A 25,441-nucleotide genomic window follows, 5' to 3' on the forward strand; every position below is an offset into this window, starting at 1 on the left:
TTCCAACTCAAAATATCTTTATTTGAAATGAACGAGAAGACCACACTTTTTCCAATGGCACTGATTTTTAACAAGCACTCTCCCAAGAGGCACCAAGCATAAAATGCACCCGATACACAAACTTTGGCATCTAAACACGCAAACAACAAAAACATGTTGCGATAACCTGACCAGCATTTCTAGAACCTTTCTAGACAATGTATAAAACAAATAAAAAAGAAATCAACAAAACAAAACATCCAACCAGCGGTCAACCCTTGCAGGGGCTGGGCATCACTGCTAGCCATCTCATTCCGGGCCATTCCATCCACGCAGCCTCGAAAGGCACGGGAGGACCAACGATCACAGAGCCCAACCTTCTGCCGGGATCACAACGCTGCAATGCCAATCGTTCAGAGTCAACATAGCAATTTGACCTTCCTTTGGCCTGCTTGGCAAACGGAAGCATGTCATAGTTAACATGGGACTGACTTTTCGGGCTGCGCGTAGCCTCCTCCACCTGTCGAGACGCTTACCGGCAGGCATGAGTTGCGCTGCAGTGGTGGTGCACTCGGAACATGACAAACAGACCAGCTGCCTGCTCAGAACAAAAAAGCCACAGATAAGAACTTGGCGTGGGAAAACAGAAGACCCCCTTGAAATGTATTCTCGAAACCAGACACGGGAATGTCGCGTCATGTGCCTTCTCCTCCCACAACACGTAAACGGAGCTGCTCGCATGAACCAAGTACGGCAACAAGCTGGGTTTCCCGCACAAGCGCTGAACATAACTGGCAACTGTGAGGTCGAAAGGCGTACAGCATTCTAATACAGACTTCCCAGAAACAGAATAACCATCGGTGATTTTGCTTCGTTCACCAAACTAGGAGTACCCGAGACTGACAAACAATGGCGCTCAGCTCTTCCCCAGCTAATGCTAACTGGCACTGCTATCAAACTTGAGCCCTTCACCTCGCGTGCGCAGTTGCTTGACATGCCTTGCATGTCAAGCCTCTTTTCCACACTGCTTTCAATTGAGCTGTGTCAACCCACTCAACACCAACAGATGCCCCGGCCCTTTGGCTCCAGGCGGCGCCGAATGATCCGAAAAGTGCCGCCCGTCAGCTGGCCAACTTGGAGCACAACAAGCGGACTTGCGAGAGTGCATCACCAGGGGCAGCATCTTCCGTTGTCGCGGAGCCCCGCGCTTGAACAGGACCGTTGCACTTGTTGCAAACCAAAGGGGGACGAGTGCCTGTGGGTCAAGCCTTGTTGTTGCCACCTTCTACCACCGTCTTGGAGCAGCAGCCAAGCTTCATTCGATGAGTGGTTACAGGGCCCCAATCAAGCCTCATCCAGGTTGCATTCGGGGCACGCTCACTGACTGCCACTTGGCAGCAAAGGCCTCCACGTCCTCCATGCTGATGCCTGCATTGTTGGAACAGGAGGAGAGCCCACTGCTGAAGTAGCTTGCAATGTGCTCTCGTCGTGCAACCAAAAGAGCGACAACTTTGTCGATACAGTGAGCCCTTCTCAAAGATATCACTGGATCAGTGTTTAACGAACGAACACAAAAACAGTCACAAAGAAAACGGCGGCACGCGCTACATTACCTGTCACTAAACGCAAATTAAATAAAACACTGCACGTGACACTGTATCCTCCATGGCTGTGCACAAAGAAAGCAAGACGGCATTTCATATACATGTGTCATCCTTTGTTTGTATTCCCGAAGCATCTACTGTGAGAACCCCACGTTGCCAGCTACAAATGCACTACAATATATCAAAAATGGCAAGCTTATTTAATCATCATCAGCCTGTCCAAGTTCCCTGCAGTGCAAAGGCCTCTCCCACTGACTTCCAACCGTTCCTGTCCTGTGCTGCCTGCATCTGCTCTTTGCCCCCAAATTTTTTCCCCTGGATTCGTCCCTGCATCAAATTAATGGCCTTCCCCTTCTTCTAGACCCATCCCTCAGTATCCACATTGTGGTCTACTAGTCGTCAGTTCATCTCACTACATGGCCACCCAAAGTCCATTTCTCATTCTGGCCGTCCAGAAAAGAAGGACCATGGCCTTCAAACTAACCAGCCATGTGTCAACGCAAGAAAGAATCGCGCTCTTAACTAATGTGAAAGGAAGTGGGAGGAGCTGCTTCGGTCTCTTACAGTGCACCCATCACTTCTTTCCCCCACGTCATTAGTGCAAATACAATGACAATACATCACAATGCACAGGCAAATGCATGACAATAACTAAAAACTCACTCTGACCAGGAAAGTAATAAAAAACAAGGATGCTTAAAGGGGTAACCACATGCAGCGACGGCAACAAGCAACACAAAAAACAACTCAATGTGCACAACAAACAGATAACCTGGGCAACATTTACAAGCGAAAAAAATTCAATGCCCTCCGTCGCTGCTTTTGCCGTCATCTCTGGTGGCCTATGTAAAAATGTTTTCACTTGTCGCCTGTGCATCGCTTGTCGCCGCCGCTGCATATGGTCACACTTAAAAGATATATAAAAACAAAGACGTTGTGAAAAAGGCTAAAATATTTTTTTTTTAACTTTTTTGGTCGGAGTCAGTTTTTAATTATTGCCACGTATTTTGCCAACCAGACGGGTTTCCATCACACTCCTGACTTTACGCAAACGCATGCCTGCATGCCACGAGAAATTTTCGCCCGGGGCCAGGCGTACACCCCATTCTGTGCAACTAAACAGCGCTTGCCTGCCGAGCTTGCGATGGCTGCCGCATTAGACGGGAGCCCCGTGGTGCCCCCCGGGGGCAGCCCCGAGCAGACGAGCAAGGTGACCAGTGGCCGGTCGGCCGGGTGTCCCCCCCTCGGGCACTGCCGCTCCAGGTGGTGGCAGCACTCCAGGATCTGGAACAGCTCCCTGCAGCAGCAGCAGCAGGAAGAACCAAGTCGGCACTCTACACACGCTAACAGTGGCACCCACAGCCAAGGTGGAGCACAGAGACCGTCACACGTGCCCCCTTGCTTCCACAGAGAGGGCTCTTTAATCAGAACTGGTCAGCTATCGTACTCACATTTTCCCCGGAGTGCTTTATCAATGTTTGTCAATGCAATCAGGGCTGCCACTCCAGTCACATTTCTTGATATGTTATCTCATCGGACTTGCTTTTTTTGGCATACATAGAACAGACAGGCGTTTCTAGGCAAATAAACTGCATTCATCTTAGTTTAAAGCTCTCTAAGGAAGAAAAATTTTCGATTTATTTTGTTAATACAATAATTGCTTCAATTCCGTAGGAGTACAATACTGTACTTTTAGTTCATACACCATGCATCGTTATAAATTTAGATATGTCGTTGGTGGGTTTAATAAGTGCTAGAAGAATCCTTGCATGGGTTTGTATTTCTTGTTCCCGGAAATGGAGCGCTGAATGAGAAAAAATAACCAAGGTTACGGCGTTCACTTTCTCAAATATGCTCGTTTGTCATGTTCTCCTTGGAGCAGTTTTTTTTCAAAGCCAATGCGGCTGTGCAGGGGATCAAGAGTGGGATCAGTACGTACCAGGCTTCCTTCTCCTTGCGCTTGGGGTACTTCATGGGAGACAGTGACAGGCGCTCGTGGCTTTTCTGGGAGCGCACGTACCTGCAAAGTTCACACGGGCCACCTTGGAGGGCATCATCCTCACTGACAAACAACAAAGTTCCTGCGTGCCTAGTAGCACATGGGGTGGATAACACGGCACCGCGAGTCGTACCTCTATGGACGACCTGAGTCCCATGGCCCCTCGGGACCAAGAAGGCTCACTCCAACAAGGTAAAATATTATGCACTAAATTCTTCGCTCCCTTCAGCATCTATACTAAAAGGCTTGCACGCTTTGTGGACCTCAGAGATGTGATAATAGGCACAGCAAGCTCAGCTTTTCCATCAGTGATCTATGCCAGTTTCCCTGGCCTAAGTGTCATGCGACCCCTGACATAACCTGGCCAGGCTTTCAAGGTGAGCCCACTCTCGGCAGGTGAGACAAAAGACGGCTCTTGACGTGCACGCCATCGCATACCTGCTCCCCCGGCGTAGTTCGCCTTCCAACCAGCGGATGGACTCACGGGCACCGACACTTTCCCGCTTCAGCATGTCCAGGCTTGAGATCACTGGGGGGAAAAAGAGAAGGGCACCCTCAGAGGCTCCATTACTGCCACCAAGGAAGCAGCACAGATACCGTGTTCACAACTGTACTGCTTGCACAAACGCTTGTAGCTCTGATCACAGGACGAGTCCACTGATCGGCAAGTGCGAGTCTTGCATCATGACTTGATGTGAAGCAATAAAGACATGTGCCTTTAGTAATGTACGGAGCATACAATGCCCATGGGTAAGTTCTCTGGGCATTTATTCTCAGCTCTTTCACAAATCGTACATACAATCTGCCTACGGGTCTGCAGTGCACCTAACAATGGGGGACTGCAATTAAGCCCTCTGCTCCTACATAATGCTGAGCCCACAATCGAACCATTTTTGGTTGATTTTTCTGCTCAGTGGCATCACCCGTGAATGCTGATTCAGGGCCAAGCAATAAATAACACCACGTCCAGCCCCTGCATATTTCTGACTCGGTCAAATGCTTTCACGTTGTTAGACATGGCCAGAGAAGGTTCAACTCCACTTGTTTTTGTTCTCTGATCCCAGTTGAAGCGGCGGTGAGCCTGTGGCCCACTCCTCCTCAACAGTGGGACAGCCCTCGCAAACGGGGGCGAGAGGAGAGAAGGGCCACGCACCGAGGGAGGGCACGATGAGCACGAACCGCCGGGAGGCCACCAGCCGCCGCACGTGCACCAGGCGTGCGCACAGCACCTGCGTGTGGGGCACCAGGAAGGGCGGGGGCAGTGCCTGGCCTTGGCCCAGCTGGCCCTCCAGGTCGCGAACCTCCTGCTCCAGCCACAGGTGGGCCATGCTGCGCATCAGGCGCCTCCGCCCGTCCTCGCCTCCCTCCTCCGAGGGCGGAGAGGAGCACAGGGCGTCCTGCGGGGGGAACGCGCTCAACGCACCGCCCTCTTCCTCCCCCGCAGCCAATTTAGAGCTCTACTAAGCCACGTCTCCCAAGGTCATTCGTCACTTTGCAATGACCTTGAGCCCACAGAGCGCAAGTGTGGGAGGTGTGACAACACGCCACGCAACCCACTGCAGAGAGGTGTCGCAGCTGCCCTCGCTCGGAACCTGACGGCTTCTTCTCTGGCGCTTCAGCACAAGTGACAGTCTTTGAAAAGCCACTCCAAACAGACCTTCCAGTCGCGATAACTAGGGTTGCACAGGTTTCGAACCTGACCCATTTTTTTTTTTTTTTTTTGCCACCGAATGCAATGGATAATTTTTTTTCTCCAGATACGCACGTCTAAATATATCTCCATTTCTCCTTCCCCTCAACATGCCAAATGAGGCTAAAAATCCCTGCAGGCTGCTCACACATTTCGCTGCTGCAGGAGACTCTTGTGTGTTGCACTTAGTATACATGTTTTTGATGGCGAGCTTTTTACCGTTCCAGCGAATTCCTTCAGAAGTAGAATAAATTCTCGGATACCTTCTATTGTAACGCAAAATTTCATTAAAAACGATTTCCCTTTTTGACACTGCAAGTGTTATTCACTAATGTTCCATGAACAAAATCATTACTTGAGTTTTTTAGAAAAGCCTTGCTTAAAATGCAAGGCTTATATTAGCTATGGGCAGAGTGTACCTAAAATAAAGGAAAGGGCACGGAATGAAACAATGCTTCCAGAATGCAGCACTGCATAACTTTTTCATTAATAATTCGGAAAAAAATTAAGTGGTAAGCAACTGCTTTAACCGCCTCAGTGAACTACTGCAACTTTTGCTCGGATCTTTATTAATTGCAGAATTTTAGAACTGGAGTCGTCGTGTAGACCCGAGAAAAAGCTCTCGGCATCCATGAAGCGCTCGGAGACCTAAAAAAATTCTAGTTTCATTTGAAATGTGTTGCCTCGGCGCTGGCTTGTTTATATGCCGGCTACTTGGCTCTATCACAATGCCTTTGTCTGCGAGCTCTTTGACAGCCAAAACATGGAGCAGCAAAATTGGTAAGGGGGAAAAACGAAAAGAGGACTCTACAAGACATTTAATTTTTTTTTACAGCAGCACAGGGGGAAAACAATCATCTTTTCTCTTGTGATGTCAACGCGTGACACTTCCAGCAGGACTGATCCCACACAGGGGAAAAGTAAATCGGATGCTGTGGGCCTCGGCGAGGATTCAGTGCCTTGAAGTTGGCGCAGTTGCCAGTCACACTCGGTTTCTGACCAAAATAGAAGATGACTCAGTCATGGCAAGTTAATGCCAATAATAAAAACTGCTCCAAACCGAAGTTAACAAAAGATTAGTCAGCTGGAACTGACGGTCAGTTCCAAGTGGGTCAATTATTGCTGGATCATAATCGCTATAAATGATGTACACAAAGCAAAATTAGCGTACGTTCGAAGCTTTTTTTTCGTTATCTTAAAAAAAAAAAAAAAAAAACACACACCCGCAACACTGCACCGTTTTGCAACAAGCTTCGGATTCCGTATTCCCTAAAATCACTTTATTCATCTAGTGTGCGCGTGCTGGGCGCTTCCCCCACCACGCAGCAAAATAGATGAGCATCTACTCAAAGCCTTTCTGCGGGCAAACAATCTCAAAATGTGGCAAAAAAAAAAAATCCGATGCAACGTGGCAGCCATAAAACACGTTGCAGGCTCGTCACATGTTCGCCACGACAACGGAAACACGTTTGCGAAAGGTCACAGAAAAGGAGTGCAAAGACAGGAAAAATGCAACTGGAACAAGAAAACAAAACCACCAGCGGCCGCTGAAACGCTGGCGCCCTCAATACGACGCTCTTTTTACTACGCGCGCGCGCGCAACCGTCCTGCCATCTGTCACACAACGTACGCACCGTGGCAGAGAAATGGTCACGTGCTCAGACAAGATGGCCGACGCATCGCAGGCGGACGTCGTCGTGGAGAATTCGAAGGCACTGGTCGACGACAGCGAACGGGAAAAGCTACTGGAGAACGCGATTGACGCTGCGGATAAAATTCTAAAGCTGCGCGACAGCCTCAACGAACTCCTGGAAAATGGACTGCTCGAGCTCGCGCGCATGCGGTACTCGAACGGGAACAAGTCCGTGTCCGCTCTGCAGCTCAACATGGGCGAGGTGGAGGCACTGCGGACCGTACGGTGCCACTTCGACGACCCCAAACATCGGCGCTACCCTCATTTTGAACTTCTAGATGCAGCCGTCGGTTCTGGGAACCCCGAAAACAACGCCGCAGCGAGCGAAGTCCGCAAGCGAGGCGAGGCGGCGAAACCGTCGGAGGAACCCCATGAACGCCCAGCGAGCCCCACCGACCCGCTACGCTGGTTCGGCCTTCTCGTGCCGCAGTCGCTACGCCGCTCGCAAAAGTGCTTCGTTAACGCGCTCGAGCTCATCGTGGACGTGGCCAACGAACAGTCTCGCCTCACCGCCGCCCTGGACGCCTACAAAGGCGGCGAACAACAACAAGGCGTGCCGGTGCGAGCCCCTGAACCTTAACCAATGAACGCAGCAAACGGTCGGACACAATTACCTTCTACTACGCCAGCTTGGCGAAACTGGGCGGGTCCCAGTGCGCCTGAGGCAACCGTTCGCGGTATTCCGCCCGAAATGTCCACCGGTCTGGGCACGCGAAAACTGAACTGTTTGTGTTGTTACCCTCGATTGGGAGAAAAAAAAATCTTGCCAAACTTTCTATTGATTTTCATTTTTGGGGTTAGAAACTATCACGATTTGGCTGCCTTATTACTTTTTTTCTGATTTTTTTAAGATTACGCCAGGTTTGCACTGCCTAGTCAGGAATTGGGTGCAACAACCTAGCTTGGAAGTTGGCAGCACTTCTTTTGGCTAGGGTCAGTTCTTTACTGTATGCTACAGCCGCAAAATTTTTGGTTCTGTTACCCAAGTTAAAAAAAAGGGAGTGGAGAAGGTCTTGTAGTACGCGCACTCCCAGCGTCAAGAGGGTGGGGAGGCGACTACTTGCATTGCTCAAGGTCGGTGTGGTGCCGTTGAGCAGCAGGGGAACCTTGGGCTGAAACTGTGACTGGGTGAACAGCAGCCCGGACCCGGGTCTCTCGGACAGCCAGCACCCAAAGTGCACCAGGTAGCTGAGGCGCACCTGCCGAGGAGAAGGAAGGGAAGAAAACCGCGGCTCAGTGCCTCAGCCACAGTCTTTAAATCGTGAACACACAAGTGTTAGCATGGAGCACACTGCACACAGGAGAAAAATGACCAAGACTGCTGCCACTGCAAGTGACTTTATTTCAGAGCCACAACAATGAGCCTGTGCTGAAACTAAAGCAGGTGTTGCAAAATGTACAATGAGCATATCAACCACATGTGCCGTACGATACCCTTACGGCAAAAAACAAAATTGACTAAAACAGTGCACCTAACATGTGACACTGCAACGTTTCTTGTCGCCATATGCTCCGACATGATGCCTTCGGCCTAATATTCTAATCTTGCTCAGCAGTGCAACATGATTGCAGGCCCCGCAGTGCATCACAGTTCCTCTATTGCTCAAGGCTTAAAAACAATTCATACTCCAAAGCTCGATCATAGGTAACTACAGTGCCCCATTATGTTACCAACAACAGAGCCATCAGAGTTGTGGCACCTGTCTACTGCACGGTTATCTATGTTTTTTTTTTTTAAGTGGTGTAATCCTTGACCACAAACAAGCAAGACTGTATACAAAGATTTGATGATTCAAATTCGCAAACCTCAAAAAAATATGCCAGATTTGCAGAAGTGAAAAAGGCACCGTCAAACTGCAGCAAACACAAACGTGCACTTGCTATGTGTGCAACTTGAGCACTGCACAAATTGAGCTGGAAGCAATCTTGCAACTGTTCGAGGCTACGACGGCCATGTCGGCTAGTTGTCAAAATTGGAGCGAGCTTTACAAATAGTGGCGCTCTGCCAAACACTTGGCTTTCTATGAGCTATAAACCAAGACATGTAAAAGTGTAAAACAGGGAAAAGCAACTTAACTCCCAATCTTCCAAGAGTGGCAGATTTTCTGAGAAAGATGCTACAAATTTTGTTGCAGCAATGATTTTCACAGCACTGCCACTACCTTTGGGAGTGAAGGACAGTGCTCGCTGATCCATGCATGCTAAATGCAAAGCATTAAAAAACACTCATCCTTGCTGCCATGATTGGCCAGCGAAGCAGTTGTGAAAATTAGGCAAGCTGGTAGATCATCGTGGGAGAATACGGCACGCAGACAGAGGGGACAGAAGAGCGAAAATGCAACAGAATTGAGCTTGTCTTGCGTTTCTTCTGCTCTGTCCTGTCCATTTGCGAACTGTCTTTTCCCAAGACGGCCAAGCAAAGCTGCGGAGGCTCCGGTGTCCCACCCCGTCTCGGTCTGCAAGGCTACCCAAGAGTGGTCAATCATGAAGGCTACCACTAGGGTAAAGAAAATTAAGCTTAACAGGATGGAAAGTTGGGCGAGTTGGTGTTGATTCATCTTGGTTGTCTGCCCTATATATTTGTTTCTTAATAAATGTTGCCAGTTGCTAGTAGCACGTTGCCCCGTGTATTTCTTTTTTTGGTCAACGTCTTTCCGTGCCTGTTTTCAAGATGAGGGGTAAAGAAGGCATACTTTGTCACACAGCTGGCAGCACACTTCCCATCTGCTTAACTTTGCAGGCCTTTCCATGGCCAGGCTCATCTTGCTTGGCCCTGCCTCACGGAGACAGCGTACCTGGCAATGGCGTCCTGGTGGTGCCTTGACGCCCCAGTTGACCCTGGCGTGGGCCGCACACAGGGCTGCAGTCCCTCGCAGGCAGATGTCCTCGGGCAGGGGTACGAGGACAGCAGAGTCGGGTAGCGGTACCTCTACACGGGTGCGCACCAGGGCGGGGGAAGAACCATCCCGGGCCGTTAGAAACCCACCACCACAGGGAGGGATGGGAAGAACAGCCCCTCTCCTCCCCCTGCCACTCCAATGCTTCAAGGGGCCACGACGACAGAATACTTTTATTTACTGAATACTGCCAGCCTGAGTGCCAGGCCTTCTTAATTAAGCAGGAGTGGGAATGCAAGTGTACTGTAACAAGGATGCGATGGCTGGCTGTACACATAAAAATAAGCACACACAACAGAGAGAGAGACAGAAAAAAAAAAAGGAACACGAAACACATTGATATATATTTTAAAGGTCATGAAAAAAAAATAAAGGGAAAAGATTGCTTTGTTCATGTCACTTTCCGGTGATTTTCCTACGCTGACCTAACATGACTGGGCAGTTGTAGAGGGTCCTCTAGTTCCGTTTGATAATATCATTTAAATGCTAATGTCCAGCTAACAAACTGATACCTATGTTTTTAGCCGTGACCCAGATTACACTGCTCCCGCCCGTAAAACGTTGCTGTAGTGCAAAATTTGAAGGTTTTTGAATATTTATTGCTTTTTTTTGGGGTTACAAAAGTGTCCTCCGTGGCTGGAATGGAGATGAGTGAGCTACCAAGGGCTAGTTCTTTCAATCTGAAGAAGGATTGCCTTTGTGGCCCCTTTGAGCAAAGACCCAGGCAGAGGGGACCCACTCACCGGTCGGGTAACCTGCTGGGAGGCAAGGCAGCAGCAGGTTGAGGAGAGACGACAGGTGCTGCCACAGGGGCGTTCTCGCCTACGCATAAAACGAGAGGACAGATGTTACAAGAACGGAAGTCGGCACGGGCAAGTAGTATGAGCACGATTCTGCATTACTGCCGTTTCAAGCCCTCCTCTCACTCCCGTTCCTCCAGTGCACAGTTTTAAAAAATGAACGGTTATGTAATGTGCACGCGTCACAATTGATTGGCTTGCGTTTGCAACTCTGCGTGCTTGCATATCATAGAAAAATGTAGAGGGGAGAAACAACAAATCACACACAAAAAAAAAAAAGCAACACACTGCAGAAACGTCTGTTTACGTTTTGGCCCGATTTCGGTTTATTTCTGTACCGAGTTAAATTCCAAAAAAAGCCAGGACTACGCATGAGCCGCATAATCCTTATAAGAAGAGTGAAAAGTTTCCTCTGAAAGAGTGGCGACAAGGAGACACTGTCCCACGAAAATTGTTTACAGCCTGTCTGGAGAAGGTCTATTTAATTAAGAAGCTTAGTTGGGAGAGGTGCGGGAAACATGTAAATGAGATTATTTGAGCCACTTCACGTTTTCAGACAGTATTGCCTTGGTCAGAGAGTCTGGAGAGCACCTGCAAAGGATGCTTTAGCAACTGTACCCGAGAAGCTCCGTCGTAGGGTTCAAAAAGAATATGAATAAGCTCAAAAGTAATGTTAAACATGCTGGCAGAAAGCCTCATTTCCACTAGGGCAATGAAAGGCTAAAAGAGGTGGTTCAGTACAACTACTACCTCGGACAAGTTGTCAGTGCTGATACCAACCACACACAAAAAACAGTGTACAATCAATTAAGATTGGTCAGCATTTGGCAATCACTCTCAAATAGCAAACATTAGGCTACCTCTGAAGCTGAAAGAAATGGTATACAACCGCTGAGTACTGCTGCTGATTACTTATGGGGCAGAGATTTGGCACCTTACTAAACATTTCCAAAGTTTAGGTCACCCCAATGAGGATGATAGGAGTGATGCTTTGGGATAGGAAACGAGCATCTTGGATGAAGGAATAAAGTCGGGTGCAAGACATTACAATAGCTCAAATTGAGAGAAAGAAGTGGATTTTGGACGGGAATGTAATTTAGAGAAATGACAACAGGTAAGCCATCCAGCTTACACAGTTGCTACTGAGAGACAGGACTGGGAGTAGATGAAGACAGTTAACTCGATGGAGGGATGAAATGAGGAAATTTGGGGCCAAAGAAAGAATCAGGGCATTGCAAGGCAGCAGTGTTTGGCAGTATAACGGGAGAGGCCTTGGTCCTTCAGTGGACATACACAGGATGATGACGACGACTTACCGGCTAGATTTATCAAATTTGTATATTCTAAATGTAACATCAGCATAAGTGGGAAAGCGGAAGTGACAGCACTGTTTCAGTTAGCTTCGACAGGGGAGGTAGCTTTGCCCAAGGCTTTTTTTCTTCTGGGCTGTGCTTGAGATGTCCTTAAAGGCTAGTCTGTCAGCACAGCTGTCCCATCCCACTTGCCTGAGTGCAGGGCCCAATGAGGTCGGCCCGGCCCAGCAGCCAGTCGCACAGCACCTTGACGCAAGGCAGCAGACCCACGCGGGACAGACCAGGAGGCAGCAGGGTGTCCTCGTCGCTCGCACTGCGGCACCAACACACCCCAGTGCACACGGGCTTCATTGCAACACTGACGCCAGTGTTCTCGCTTCGCAGCTCATTTCTCTTAGAATGCATCTCGTCCCTTTAGCAGCTTGCTCTTAACCTTTTTACTGTTGGGTTTGCCTTGTACAGTAAAACAGCAGCACAAAGGCACCAACAGATGCCACAGGCAGTGATTAAGAACGGCATGTTGCATCAGAGTTTATAAAGAAACAAAAGGGAGAACGCCTCCCAAAAGATTATTAAAAAATAGATGTTTCGGCTTCCATACGTAAAAACATTACTCTTTATACACCTTTGGTCGGCGTCCCCCCTCTCTTCAAATTCTGATCTACCCGACTAGACGAGATTTTGTCAAATGTTATGTTTCACATCAAAGTCTAAAACACAATGTCTGCCTCATGATTGCAGACATAACGGAGCGCCCAGTGTGTCAGAATGAACTTTCTGAATTTGGCAAGCCTTTTTACACGATGCTAAGGTCACAACAGTAACCCACAGTCGCCTCAAACAGCCGACCCGCAACAAAGAAAGACTACTCCCGGACTATATGCCACGAAAACCTCACAAGTCAGCAGAAACGAAGGTGCATTTTCACTCACTTGCTGGGGGGAGGCGACTCGCTGGACGATAACCCATTCTGAATGCCCGAATCCATGCTCAGGGACCCTGCAGCCACGCAAGAAGAGCTTGAGCACCAACAGCACAGCAGTGCACCTTTGGAAAAAGTTTGCTGGCACACTAGGAACAGTGGAACGTCAATGCACCCTGATTTAACAAAAGTTACCATATAAAGAACTCCCAGTCTTTGTTTCATTGGGAGGAGAGAGAGAGAGGGGGGGGGGAGCAACAGAGAGAGAAGCCATAATGAATAAGTTTGTTCAACGAAGTTTTCACCCGCAAGTAGAACTTCAAGACACACCGAGTGGATAAATTTCAGTTGACGGTCTTCTTAAAAAACCCCAAAAAGCTTTCTGAGCCTGGTTTTTTCTATCATTCTCTTCCTCTCCACCACACACACATGCACGCACGTGCACACACACACATGCGTGTGCACACTGCACGCACACATACACAAATAACAAAACAATCACAAGGGAAGAGTTAGAGCACTGTCTGCTGGAATCCAATTTTCACAGAAAAACAATATTTAATGTGGCTTTGTAAAATGAATAAAAACGAGGTTTGAGGGATTTCTTACCCATGAAAAAAAAAGTGTGTGTGGGGGGGGGGGGTGCAGCTGACCTTTTTCTGAAGTGTCATCAAGCACAGGATGCAAACAAACAAGTCATCATTCTTAGTATGAAACATGAATATTCTGACCAGTCCAGTGAAAGACCTGACTGAGCATGAGCTATGTGTGCACACAAAGTGTCCCAGCTATCAGGCACTAAGGTTTAAAACAGAGCAATAGCAACACTCGAAGAAAACCTAGTGCATAATGTTTTCAGTACAGTGGAGTAGTGTCCAGTACTTTTTCGTTAATGAGATTTAATTATTTAATTGTAATTAATTATCTAACTTGAAAAGTAGCCCCAATCACTAACGTGTCAACGAGGCACTCATAGGTACCCACGAGGGGCATCTAACTGAGGTATTTTGAGCAACTTACTAACTGCATACTCATTTATTCTGAATGATAAAGAAACCCAGCGAAATATAAAAAATACCATGTGACGGCACTCCCGCCCGTAACATAAAGGAGTGCCCTCGAACAGGCTGCCTCTGAGTTAGCCAGAATGAAATAATGAAAAGAAAGAAAGACGGAATAGCAACTGAGTTTGTGCCTTATCTGCCATGCACCCCACAAAACTTGCTGTTGCTGCTCCTTCCATGCCACTGTTAAGGTGATGCGCTGTCTCTTCGGGCATGTGACAGGCAAAGCAGTTGCTTTCAATCAGCTTATTTAAGGGCGCTGCTTTATGGTGTGGGTGGGAGAGCTGTCTTGTGGTATTTTTCATGTTTTGCAGGGTTTCTTTATCAGTCATAATAAATGAGTATGTAATTAGTTCGTCGCTGAAAATACCGCAGTTAGATGCCCCTTGTGGGTACCTAGAAGTGCCTCATTGACACTTTATGATTATGACAGTATGTCTCGAGTTATATATAATAATTACATTTAATTAATTAGATCTCATTAACGAAAAAATACTGTCAACTTCTCCACCGTACAGCAAACATTATGTACTAGGTTTTTTTCAAGTAACGCCATTGTTCTTTTTTAAAATCTTGGTGCATTATGGCTGGGACACCCTGTATATTATAAGTGTAAGGAAGACGACTCCCCAGACCTATGAGGGAAGGGACTGGCCTTGCCATTTTTTGCCCATCTGCACATCATATGTGTGAGGTACAACAGCAGGCATCAGGGGCAGAAGCATTTCCTTTTTGTTGTGCTGCTTTTTCCACATGCATCAAAACCTACCAGGTTTGATGAACTCTTCTTCTTTCTTCTGGACCTTAGAGTAGGTCTTTTGCCAACTTTAGAAGCAGAGGGGCCCGGATTCAAAGCTCACAGGCTGCAAACTGGCAACTGAATTTGATTTTTTTAACAGTGAAGCTGCTTAGCTAATTGTAATTTTGCATGTCTGCAGTTAAAAATACCAAGAAACTGCCAAACACGTTTGTCAAACCAAGAATACCCACTTATGGGGATTGGCCAAGGTTGGCCAAAAAAGAAACTCCAGCATTCGCCGTAATCGTGGCAACAATTGCTCGGAACAAGGAAGACACATCACAGCCTACGCCCCTCCAAGGTGATGTCCACTGTTTAGCACTTAAAAAAAATAAAAGAAGCTCACACTTACAGCAAAAAAGATGGAGTAAGGGTGGTTGCGGCAGTGAAGAAGAAGCAAATCAGCTGCAATCGTGGACTTAAACCGTCAGGATGGTCGGAACATTGCGTACAGCTTCACTACCTTCAAGTCTTGCCACGTTAGTGCGAGCTTTCTTCATCTTTTTTTATCTGCGTTAAATGCGTCCATGCATGCCTGCAAATTCAGATTGGTTGGCCAATGCTACATGCACTTCAAGCCCAGAAACACAGAGCCACACAAGCTTTGCTGCTAGGGCACCACGGATTCCTGTACTTGGAGCACAGCCTACGCCAGGAGCTGCAATTGTTGTTGCCCCGACTAATCTCGGCACAAACAACCCATTTTAAAACAGCGGAGAGAATACAGGACTAGGAGCTCACCATTAGTCTTGGTGCTGTTGGTGAATTCCAACGGCAATGCACCATCCACCGACGACCTCCGCAAGACCATGTCAACGTCAACACCTGCGAAACAGCCTACAAATGTAGGCACAAGAGTGTCCAAGCACACTGACTTGGCCAACACGAAACTCACTCTTCCCTGCACTTCAGGCACTGCCATGAATGTAACACTGACGGTGCAACATTCACCTCCAGACAGAGAGCTTTAACTGCTAGCCCACTCAAATGCAGTCAGCTAAACATGCAGAGATGTTAAAGAAGTCAAAACACAGGACACAATAAAACTGTAGGGGTGAGTTTCTGAATGATGAAATTAATAATGAAGATAGCTACCCTTACTGCCCCCCAAGGGAAATGATATGGCACAAAAACGTGTTAAAAAGAAAAAGCAGTTGTGAGGTCTAGTCAATTGTGCAGAGCCACGCGTTGTACCAGGGTCCTGGTGGTTGACGCTGGTCTTGTGGCTCACAGGTACCGGCTGCAAGCATTGGGACACGAGGCGTGTGCATGCCGCAGCCACGTGGGAGAACATGTTCAGCGTGAAGGCTGCTGCCGCACTGCTCAGCGGGTGGGGGCCTGCACAAAAGGGGGAGGAGGCGCAACGTGAGCCAGGTTTCGCTCCCATTCGCGGTGCACTCCACAAGTCAAATTCAGGTTTGTCTTTTGGCGCGAGAAAGCCACCCAGTGTGCGAAATGCAACTACAAACTATTTTATAGCTCCCCACTTGTAAATTCACTAAGTGATGCAAAAATCTAGCAGTAAAAAAAAAGTACAATGCAAAGTAGAATTCCAGTTTGAATTGCCACCTACAGCGTATTGGCATGCTTAATTTTGTGGACTTCCCTCTCTAGTTGAAGCACTAAGTAGGCAAAGCCAGTCTTAAAACCCACTATCACTCCTCTCCAACAACATGAGGAGGCACGGATTTGAATCCACATACTGGCACACATTCTTAAGTGCTGGAAGCCCTATTGGGGGTCTTGCCACAGAATGTGAGGGTGTGTGTGCTCCTGAATGTGCGACTGTCTGTGATCTTCATTTCAGGTGAGCTACATATCTGGAATGGAGGTGTCCCTTGACAGGAGCATCACTTCCCTCGTGCGAATGTCAAGAGGAACAAAATGCTGCTTCGTATGGGGAGTAGGTTAACAGCCACTCCCTTTAGCCCGCATCTGATGCTAGCAAGAACAGGGATGAAAACTCTGGAACCTACACCAAAGGCCAGAATCCCTCTCCCTCCAAACCGTTGCGCAAGAGGCAACAGCAGGGCAACAATTTTCTTTCGGCAACAAATACACGCTTGGGTGTGCACGCAATGCAAAATTTCGGAAATGAGATGCAAAAAGGTCATCTCTGTCACTTGGGCACATTCGATCTGGATTGAAGCGAAGTGTGATTGACTTTTCGAGCGCACTTGACGCATCGCTGCCACGGCGCGCTTCAATCCTGATTGAGAAGTCGCACCAGATCCGCTCACGTATGCCAGATGGGGTCAAAAATATATTTCGCGGCAGGCGCCTGGTAAATCTGCGCGGCCGTAGGTGTACATAACTATACAGGGTGTCCCAGCTATCATGCACCAAGATTTAAAAAAAGAGTAAAGGCGTAACTCGAAAGAAACCAGGTGCATAATGTTTGCAGTACTGTGAAGAAGCGGACAGTATTTTTTTCTTTAATGAGACTTAATTAACTAATTGTAATTAATTATCTAACTCGAGAAATACTCTCCTAATCACTAAAGTGTCAATGAGGCACTTGAAGGTAACCACGAGGGGCATCTAACTGCGGTATTTTCAGCGATGAACTAATTGCGTACACATTTATTCTGACTGATAAAGGAAACCCGCGAAATATGAAAAATACCACGTGACGGCATGGAGGAAGAAAAATCTTAGGAGGGAGCATGACGTCAGGCGGCCCAGCTTTGACAAGCCAACCTCCTCTGACGCCGCATTCTCCTCTCCTCGGGCTCCTCCCGCGCAATGCATTATGGAAAATGCACTACTCTCAGGCCCGCGGTAGCATTTAGTGGCTCCGGCTGGCTGCCGGTATGCTGCCTGTGGAGGTGGGGGCGAGTGGCATTGCCGAAGGCGCCGTACGAGATTTTTCGCCAGCGTTGCGCTCCCACCCTCGTATCGTGGAAGTACTGTCGCTGTTCAAAGGGACACGAGACGTAGATCACATGCTCAGGAAGCACCTTCACGAGCTGCGAGCCGAATTTGACACTTACCGCTGGAACCACGACCGGCTTTGCTCGAACGCGCCGCTGTAAACATTCACAAGCACGGAGTGGCCTACGGGTGTGGTTTTGCCAGGTGTGCTTTGACGATTGCGTTTGGAATTCTGCTGGGAGTTACCGCGCCACCATCCCTTTACATCATGGCGCTGTAACGAGTGCCCATCAGCTGATAAGTATTGCGAAAAGCTTTGGTTTCGCTCGCGTGCGCATTTGCATACGTTCGCCTTATCGGTGCTCCGGCATGGTGGCATGTTGTACGTGTCACAATTGTCGTGACGACGTCTGTGTTGCGTTGCTGTCTCCTTCAGTGCATTAGAAAACAAAAGGTGCGGAACCACTGATGTTGGGTGCGGGCGCGGGAAGAACGGAACATTTTCCGCCTCGCGTCGCACGCAGAACGCGGGCTGGTTGTCTCAGTACTGCTCAATCCGTGCGATAGGTACATGGGTAACGAACGCTAAATTACGCCTGGGAGGTGAAAAGATAAAATGACCAGAACCAAGGAAGTGAGGTGTGTTTTGTGAAATGAAATGTGAGGCACGGATGTCGTACTCGCTCCACTTTTGCACGGCGGCGGAACACGACACTTCGACTGCGGCGTGAACTTCGACGGATCCCATAGCTCAATAAAGATGTTTTCTGTCTCTCCCGTCCGAACACTTGGCCTGCACGATCAGCCGGCTGCGCGTTTAGGGTTGCAGGCAGCGCTGCGCGCAACGTTCGGACTGGGACTCGTCACTCATCGCCGAAACCCGAATACCCGGACGGCCCGGCAACCGAGCGGAACGACGCAACATAGCGCGGGCAGGCGGGCGGCCGCATGAGGCGCAAAGAACTACCGCTTGCCTGTCACGTGAGGTAGGGCATCTCCCATCAGTTTTTCCTTTTTATTTTTTATGACTAGGCTTCATGATAGTCACGTGACGCTCCCTCCTAAACTTTTCTTTCCTCCATGCGTGACGGCGCCTCCGCGCGCACTGTAAAGCAACGCCCTCAAACAGGCTGCCTCTGAGTTAGCCAGAATGAAATAGACAAAAGAAAGAAAAAAGAAATCGCGACCGAGTTTGTTCCTTATCTGTACACGCGTCCCGCGAATCTTGCTGCTGCTGCTCCTTCCATGCATGCTATTATCAAGGTGATGCGCTGTCTCTTCGGGCGGGTAACACGCGAAGCAGTTGCTTTCAATCAGCTTTGTTTGGGGACGCTGCTTTACAATGCGCGCGTAAGCGTCGTCACGTGGTATTTTTCATATTTCGCGGGTTTCCTTCATCAGTCAAAATAAATGAGTACGCAATTAGTTCGTCGCTGAAAATAGCGCAGTTAGATGCCCCTCGTGGTTACCTACAAGTGCCTCATTGACACTTTAGTGATTAGGACAGTATTTCTCGAGTTAGATAATTAATTACAATTAATTAATTAAGTCTCATTAACGAAAAAAATACTCTCCGCTTCTTCACAGTACTGCAAACATTATGCACTAGGGTTTCTTCGAGTTACACAATTTCTCTTTTTTTGAATCTTGGTGCATGATAGCTGGGACACCCTGTATAAATGTTATTGCACGTTTATTTGAGCCAAGTTATTTGACACAACGTGTGGCATTAGTCAAAGTTGTCACCTTCTGTGCCATCACTCAGTGGGGACGAGAGTATGAGTGCCTTTGTCCGATTGCGCTTGGAAACCTCAATTGCGCCTGGGGAACCAGGATTAAGTTCGAGCGGGATAGGGCTTGATCGTGATTGAAACTGGCGGGTAGCAGCACTCAATCCTGATTGAGCTCGACCTGGATTAACTCAAGCGCGATTGAAAGTGCCCGTGTGACAGGGGTATTAAAGTGAGCAAAACTACAGGATATGATCGCAGCCAACCTTAGCAAGATGAAATATGACCAGCATGGTGTGCGCACATGCGCCGCTTTGTGTGCCTAAACATCTGTGCCTCAAAGGGAGGAATATGAATACAAAACGACGGGGGCTGATTATAACCCATGAAGTGCTTGCTTGAAGGGAAAAATGATGCAGACATCAGTGAGGAATTTGCAATTTTAAGGTGCAACAAGGGGCAAAGAACTTCTAAAAGAAAACTTCTTTCTAGATAATAGCTGGTTCAAATTTGTCTATTCAAAAAGAATATATGCACAGGGTTTTATGGTTATCTGTGCCATAGAACAACTGTATCGTAATCTAGTAATGCGTCGGTGGAATGGGAATGACCCTAAGCAGCAGGAGGAAATGACCCTAAACAGCATTTTTAAAGCATAGCTGGGAAGATAGGAAAATGTCTAGAACAGGCTGTGAACCCTCTCATTAATAGGGAAAAAAAAAAAAAGCTTGTTCTAAATGCTTAGTATTGTATCATTCGCAGCTGCTTTTGCCAGCATCAAAAAGCCTGCTGAGGCATTGGTGGTAAAGTGAAGCTTGTTCTAAATGCTTAGTATTGTATCATTCGCAGCTGCTTTTGCCAGCATCAAAAAGCCTGCTGAGGCATTGGTGGTAAAGTGAGGAAACTTCACTCACACACTGCAATCTGTCCCAGACCTTCTCTTTTTAATTTGCCAGCTTTCCAAAGCACATGTAATATTCAAGCCACCCTGGAAGGCACCCTTGATGCTGGCAGCCGTAGCTGTGACAAGGGTGAGAGAGAGGGAGCCCACCTGACTTGTGAAGTTTGTCAGTGCAGATGATGGCCATGACAGCTGCCTGGAAGACCACGGTGGCCTCCTTCTCCGGCTGGTCCAAGACAGACTGCAGCTGGGACAGGGTCTCTTCACACAGCATCTGCAGGCCACTGAAACACGGGGGGAAAAAAGAAACAACATTGCACATCGCGTTTACTAGTCTCTAGCAGAAGTGGACACGGCCGCAAACCAGTACTGCAATACAAGGTGACCATAAATAAACAGTACATCAGAAGGTGTGCAAGATGCATGTCCTGTCTGTTGTGCAAACTCAGCTGAACAATTCCAGCACACACCGGACAGAGCAGGCATGTACGCTAGACGGCTTTGTCAAGTGACACTTTCTGGCAGGAACGAACACCGTATATCTTGTGGCTGTTACCAAATTCCTCCCCAATTCCGCCTCTTGAGCATAGCTGGGAGCTACAACAGCGCAAATTGCAATGTCAGCAGGGGTGGATGATCCATGGTTCAAACGAACCAGGCCCTAAGCCACTGTAGCAAACGCTCCTAGGAGTGACTTACTTTGTCTCGCTTGATGTGTAGAAGTGTTCGCACAATCTCAGGAAGTTGCTTGTAAACAGCACCGCTGGCTTGCACCTGCATTAAAGTCACCACTTTTGTACCACTTTACTTCGTCATCTGGTGGTTACAATCAATAGAGTGCAATTGCAATAAAGCGCCCTGGGCTCTAAGCCAAGCTACATGAAGCCACAAGTGGTGATGCCACAACTGGAACTGCAAGAACGAGAGAGGGGGATGGGAGAAGGAAATGGCTGCGGCTTTCCCAAACACTGAGCAGCCTGGTGCGGAATTTAAGGCACTCATGCCAACTTCGTTTTGATAAGATGCAGAAAACTTTACCAAGATCAGCGATGAATGTTTCAGAAAAACATTAGTCTCTGGTACTGCAATTAAAAGCCACACATGCACACACACATGGGAGGGAATGAATACAACTTGGTAACAAAGGCAGAGGTTGGTTTTATTTAGCATTCTTATAGCATATTGTGTGCAGTGCAAGAAATCAGGAGCAAAGCGGAGATGCCACATAACACTAAACTCCCAATTAGCCTTATTACTAGCCTCAGTGCACTGCTTTGAGTTGGAGAGGGAGAGAGAGCGAGAGTGAGAGAGAGAGAAAGCCCAAGCAAAAATCAAAAAGCATTTTGATTAAAGCTACAACTCTGCACGTATGGGGCATTACACATTTCATGATATCAACGTTTACATGATTATTCAGCACCAATTTCGGCCTCAATTGGATCTAAGAAGGTTAAAGTTCTTGACAAGTGGGGAAAAGAAAAAAAAAAAAAAAACAGAGGAGGTGGAGGAGAAGGAGAAAAAGAGGGTGATGATGAGGACAAGGAGGAGGAGAAGGAGACAGACATACTGGAGCAGCTGTAGATATTAACCACGGGAACACCTACAGTTGCAGATGTGCTGCAACTGAAAGTGCCGGCTGCTACCACGCAGCGCACATCAGCAGACTAATTGTTACAGGAGCTGAGACATGATATCTCTATGCAACGTTTTAAATGCAGTCGCTATCGATGCCAGCATAAACCACTACATTTTTGTGGAGCTGTACCATGAAGTGGCCAATGGCAGTGCGATGCACTCGTACCATTTCCTCTCCTGCACCCCCGCACGTGCTCACAGAACGGCATGGAGCGAGACTGCCTCGCCACGATGTCACCAAGAGGGTGCCCCACTGACCTGTCATGCTGTTGTGCCAGGATGGAAGGCTGGCTGCTGTTCTTGTCAAACAGGCGCAGCAGGTTCCCTTGGGCGCCCTCAAACGGCTGGCTGCTCTGCAAGCTGGGGAACGTCAGCTCACAGTTACGGCTGGCCAAATTGACCGTTTAACACTGGAAATACTAATAAAAAGGGACGAGAAAAAACAAAAGAAAGAGAAAGGAACAGGGGAAGGCATTGCATTGAAACTTATTTCTCCATGGTGTACCACTTCAACGAAACAAGTCCATATAAAGACATTGTAGAAGGTGTAAAAGCAAAACCACCTACCTTGCCTCACACTTCACAGAGCACCTGCTCTTTAGTTCTCTCAGTACAAAGTAGTGGAGCACTCAGTAAGAAACTGAATCGGTCTCCATAAATGTTCCATGAACAGAACTAGGCTTTCTGAAGCTCCACAAAAACTGAGCAAAGGCATAAAAGCCAGAAATAATCGCCACTAATGCCCACCACATAGCATTATTCCATTCTCCAGAAGTAGACGATCCGTAGCATCGCCTATTCTAGAAAACAAATTCCAACACCAGAAGCAACAAGTAGCCACTATATTAATAAAACTTGTTGCTGGGCTAGTTGGTTCATTATCATAACAACCGGGATTAGCGCTTTAAAGAACAGGACACACGCAAGAAAAAACAGACAGGACTGGCGCTACTTCAACTGATTTATTCCCAAGCTACATCTTCGCATTTATACAATAACAGACTCGGTCATGCGCAGCGTGAACCATTTAAAGGACAACTCCCAACCAATCATCGCAACAAATACATATATACATAAACAAATACAAATACACAACAAATAGCACGGCTAAGTGAGATTAAGATTTTGGGCAGAAGCCACGATGCAAACGCGCGTGAAATACTGGAGGCTTTTTATAACAAGAAATATGGCACTGTTGTGTCAGTGATACTTCCATTGCTCTTTTCTCTTCTGAGTTGGAATTTTTGTTTGTATGACATAGTGTTAACGGCTGCAGTTATGTACGTATTTGTTGCGATCATTGGTTGGGGGTTGTCCTTTAAATGGTTCACACTGCGCATGATCGAGTCTGTTATTGTATAAATGCGAAGATGTAGCTTGGGAATAAATCAGTTGAAGTAGCGCCAGTCCTGTTCGTTTTTTTTTTGCATGTGTCCTGTTCTTTAAAGCGCTAATCCCAGTTGTTATGAGCCACTATATTGTTGGTCAAACACAATTAAAAAAAGAAAAAAGGTACTTATTAGGACTAAAAATGCTTCTCAAGGGCCACTGTCATGCAGTTCATTGCACACACAATGCTTAAAACCAGTTGTAAAAAAGCACTATGGCCAGCAGTTTTTTTTCAGCTACTCTGGTTTAATCGTTGCCCCCCCCCCCCCCCCCCCCCCAAAAAAAAAAGAATAAAGAGAGGACAAAACCTACGAAAAGAGAACAAAGGCTTGTTTAGAATTTCTTTTTTTAGAGCCCGGGCAAAGCTAACCAGATGCCTGACTAATTAGCGATAAACAGACAGAATTGTTAACTTTGAAATTGAGATTGGTAAGGCACTTGTTGCAGTGCTCCTAGTTCTTGGAAATGGCTAGCTGGCTGTTGTAATGTCGTAATTATTGTCATGGTACACCTAAGCATCACACAAAGTTTGTAGACACAACATGCCCATGCTGGCGATCGGAAAACTGTTGGCAAGTTGTTCTGTGTCAGTTATTTGTGTGTTGAATTCTCAGCTAAAGGTGCAAGGTGCGTGTATATGCTACGATGTCTCGGATACGGCATCAACAGCTTGAAGATCCAGATTGGTCAGTTATTTAAGAGTTGTTTCTGACCTCACGTTGGTACTCATTGAAGCCACTGACAACTGCACTCGCAAAAACACAGCCTGAAACTATGATGAGTATTTGCTACACATTGGTGGCTCAAAAGAAAAAAAAAGAAAGGTCTTTTGCTGGTTTATTACTTTATCACTAAACAAATCAAGTGACTTCCTGATACTTAGGCCTTACAGGGAGTTTCGCAACTGCTTCAACATTATTAAACAGTGAATTACATTTTGCGCACCTTTCAGCTTTAGTTGGCCTTACACCAGTAGACCCAACCAATCGTCATCACCAACCACTGCTACAGCTTTCGCAAGACCTTCCCCACGCATTTTCTTTTGCACGCTCTGGCTCCATGCCGAACGGCACCGAAGTTGCCGCTGCGCCTCATCACCACAGCCGGATGTCACTCCGCGCAGCACAAGTAGCGCGTTACTGGGAATATTTTGTGAACGTGGCACGAGCCGTTTTTGTATCTTGTTGGACCTAATATGCTTATAAACTACTGCAGTGACGGCAAACAAACTACGTGAGAAAAGGCAGACGATATCACGCACTCGTGGCAGTCTCCTCCTTTCAAAGCGCGCGCGCCCGTTGACATCCGGGTCCGCCGCTTAGGCGGAGTGATACCGTACATGAGCTGGTGCCGTTCTTAACTTGTTCCCGAGTATAGCAGGGAGAAGGCACTGACCAGCGCAAGAAGTGGTAGGCTGCCTTGCAGGGGTCGCCGCTGGCCAGCGTGCCCAGCTGGTTGTGCGGCATGCCAGCGCCCGGGTCCAGAGCCAGAGCCTGCCAGTAGTAGCGGCCAGACAGCGGCCGCCCACCGGCTGTGCTCCTTGCCGCCCGCTCTCAGCTCGCTCAGGTAGCGCGCTGAAACACAAATTGGCCATCCGCCCTTCTTTCACACGCTCTCAGGGCACATGACCAGGAACCCCCAAAGGCATGTGAGAGCAAACAAGGGAGGGTGTCCAGCTGGTATCCCCCCCAGCCATCAAACGCACAACACTTAGCAGCAACCCTAAAACATCTTAAATGCTTTACAACACAGCAAATCAACGTATCCAGTTCTTAGATTAGGTGGCCGCAAAATACTAGAGCCAAATATTACTGCTTTGTGCACATCAGGCAACTTGTAAGCTAGCTCAAAGGGTTTTTCCTTGGCTGTTGAATGAATAAAATCTTTTTGATGAACAACAGGTGGTACGTTTCTTCAAACCTAGCAATTATCTGTTGGACCATGTGATGTCCCAGCGACTGTACCACCATTATTGGCCACAGTCATTTCAGCTGCAGCAATAAGAACATACAATAGATACTTCAAATAAAGGAACAACTCTGTTTTATCCAACAGACTGCTCTGTCCAAATGAGAACGATGGCAATTTTATCTTGAACTTCAAACAATTAACATTAGCCCCACTGCAGCCTTTTTAAAGCAGGGCTGGCATC

At 47.6% G+C, this 25,441-nt stretch overlaps 2 protein-coding genes across 2 annotated transcripts; one reads left to right on the forward strand and one right to left on the reverse strand.

The window, feature by feature from the left end:
• Smg5 (Smg5 nonsense mediated mRNA decay factor) lies at nucleotides 1-25,275 on the reverse strand. The gene is given in 18 exon segments (XM_077676536.1): nucleotides 1-1,407; nucleotides 2,714-2,880; nucleotides 3,523-3,603; nucleotides 4,021-4,111; nucleotides 4,736-4,979; nucleotides 8,030-8,164; nucleotides 9,761-9,894; nucleotides 10,606-10,684; nucleotides 12,168-12,288; nucleotides 12,908-12,974; nucleotides 15,502-15,597; nucleotides 15,955-16,098; nucleotides 20,416-20,549; nucleotides 20,965-21,039; nucleotides 22,159-22,260; nucleotides 24,685-24,806; nucleotides 24,808-24,863; nucleotides 25,254-25,275. Coding segments are annotated over 18 exon segments (1,947 nt in total). The 3' UTR covers nucleotides 1-1,330.
• On the forward strand, nucleotides 6,897-7,741 carry LOC144144545 (vacuolar ATPase assembly protein VMA22). The gene has a single exon (XM_077676055.1). The coding sequence runs from the start codon at nucleotides 6,919-6,921 to the stop codon at nucleotides 7,543-7,545; it is 627 nt and encodes a 208-aa protein (XP_077532181.1). The 5' UTR covers nucleotides 6,897-6,918; the 3' UTR covers nucleotides 7,546-7,741.
• Nucleotides 25,276-25,441: the final 166 nt, after the last annotated feature.

The sequence above is a fragment of the Haemaphysalis longicornis genome, unplaced genomic scaffold (genome assembly GCF_048455015.1).
Source record: "Haemaphysalis longicornis isolate Haplotype H1 unplaced genomic scaffold, Haemaphysalis longicornis Haplotype H1 scaffold_7, whole genome shotgun sequence".
Classification (NCBI taxonomy): Eukaryota; Metazoa; Arthropoda; class Arachnida; order Ixodida; family Ixodidae; genus Haemaphysalis; species Haemaphysalis longicornis.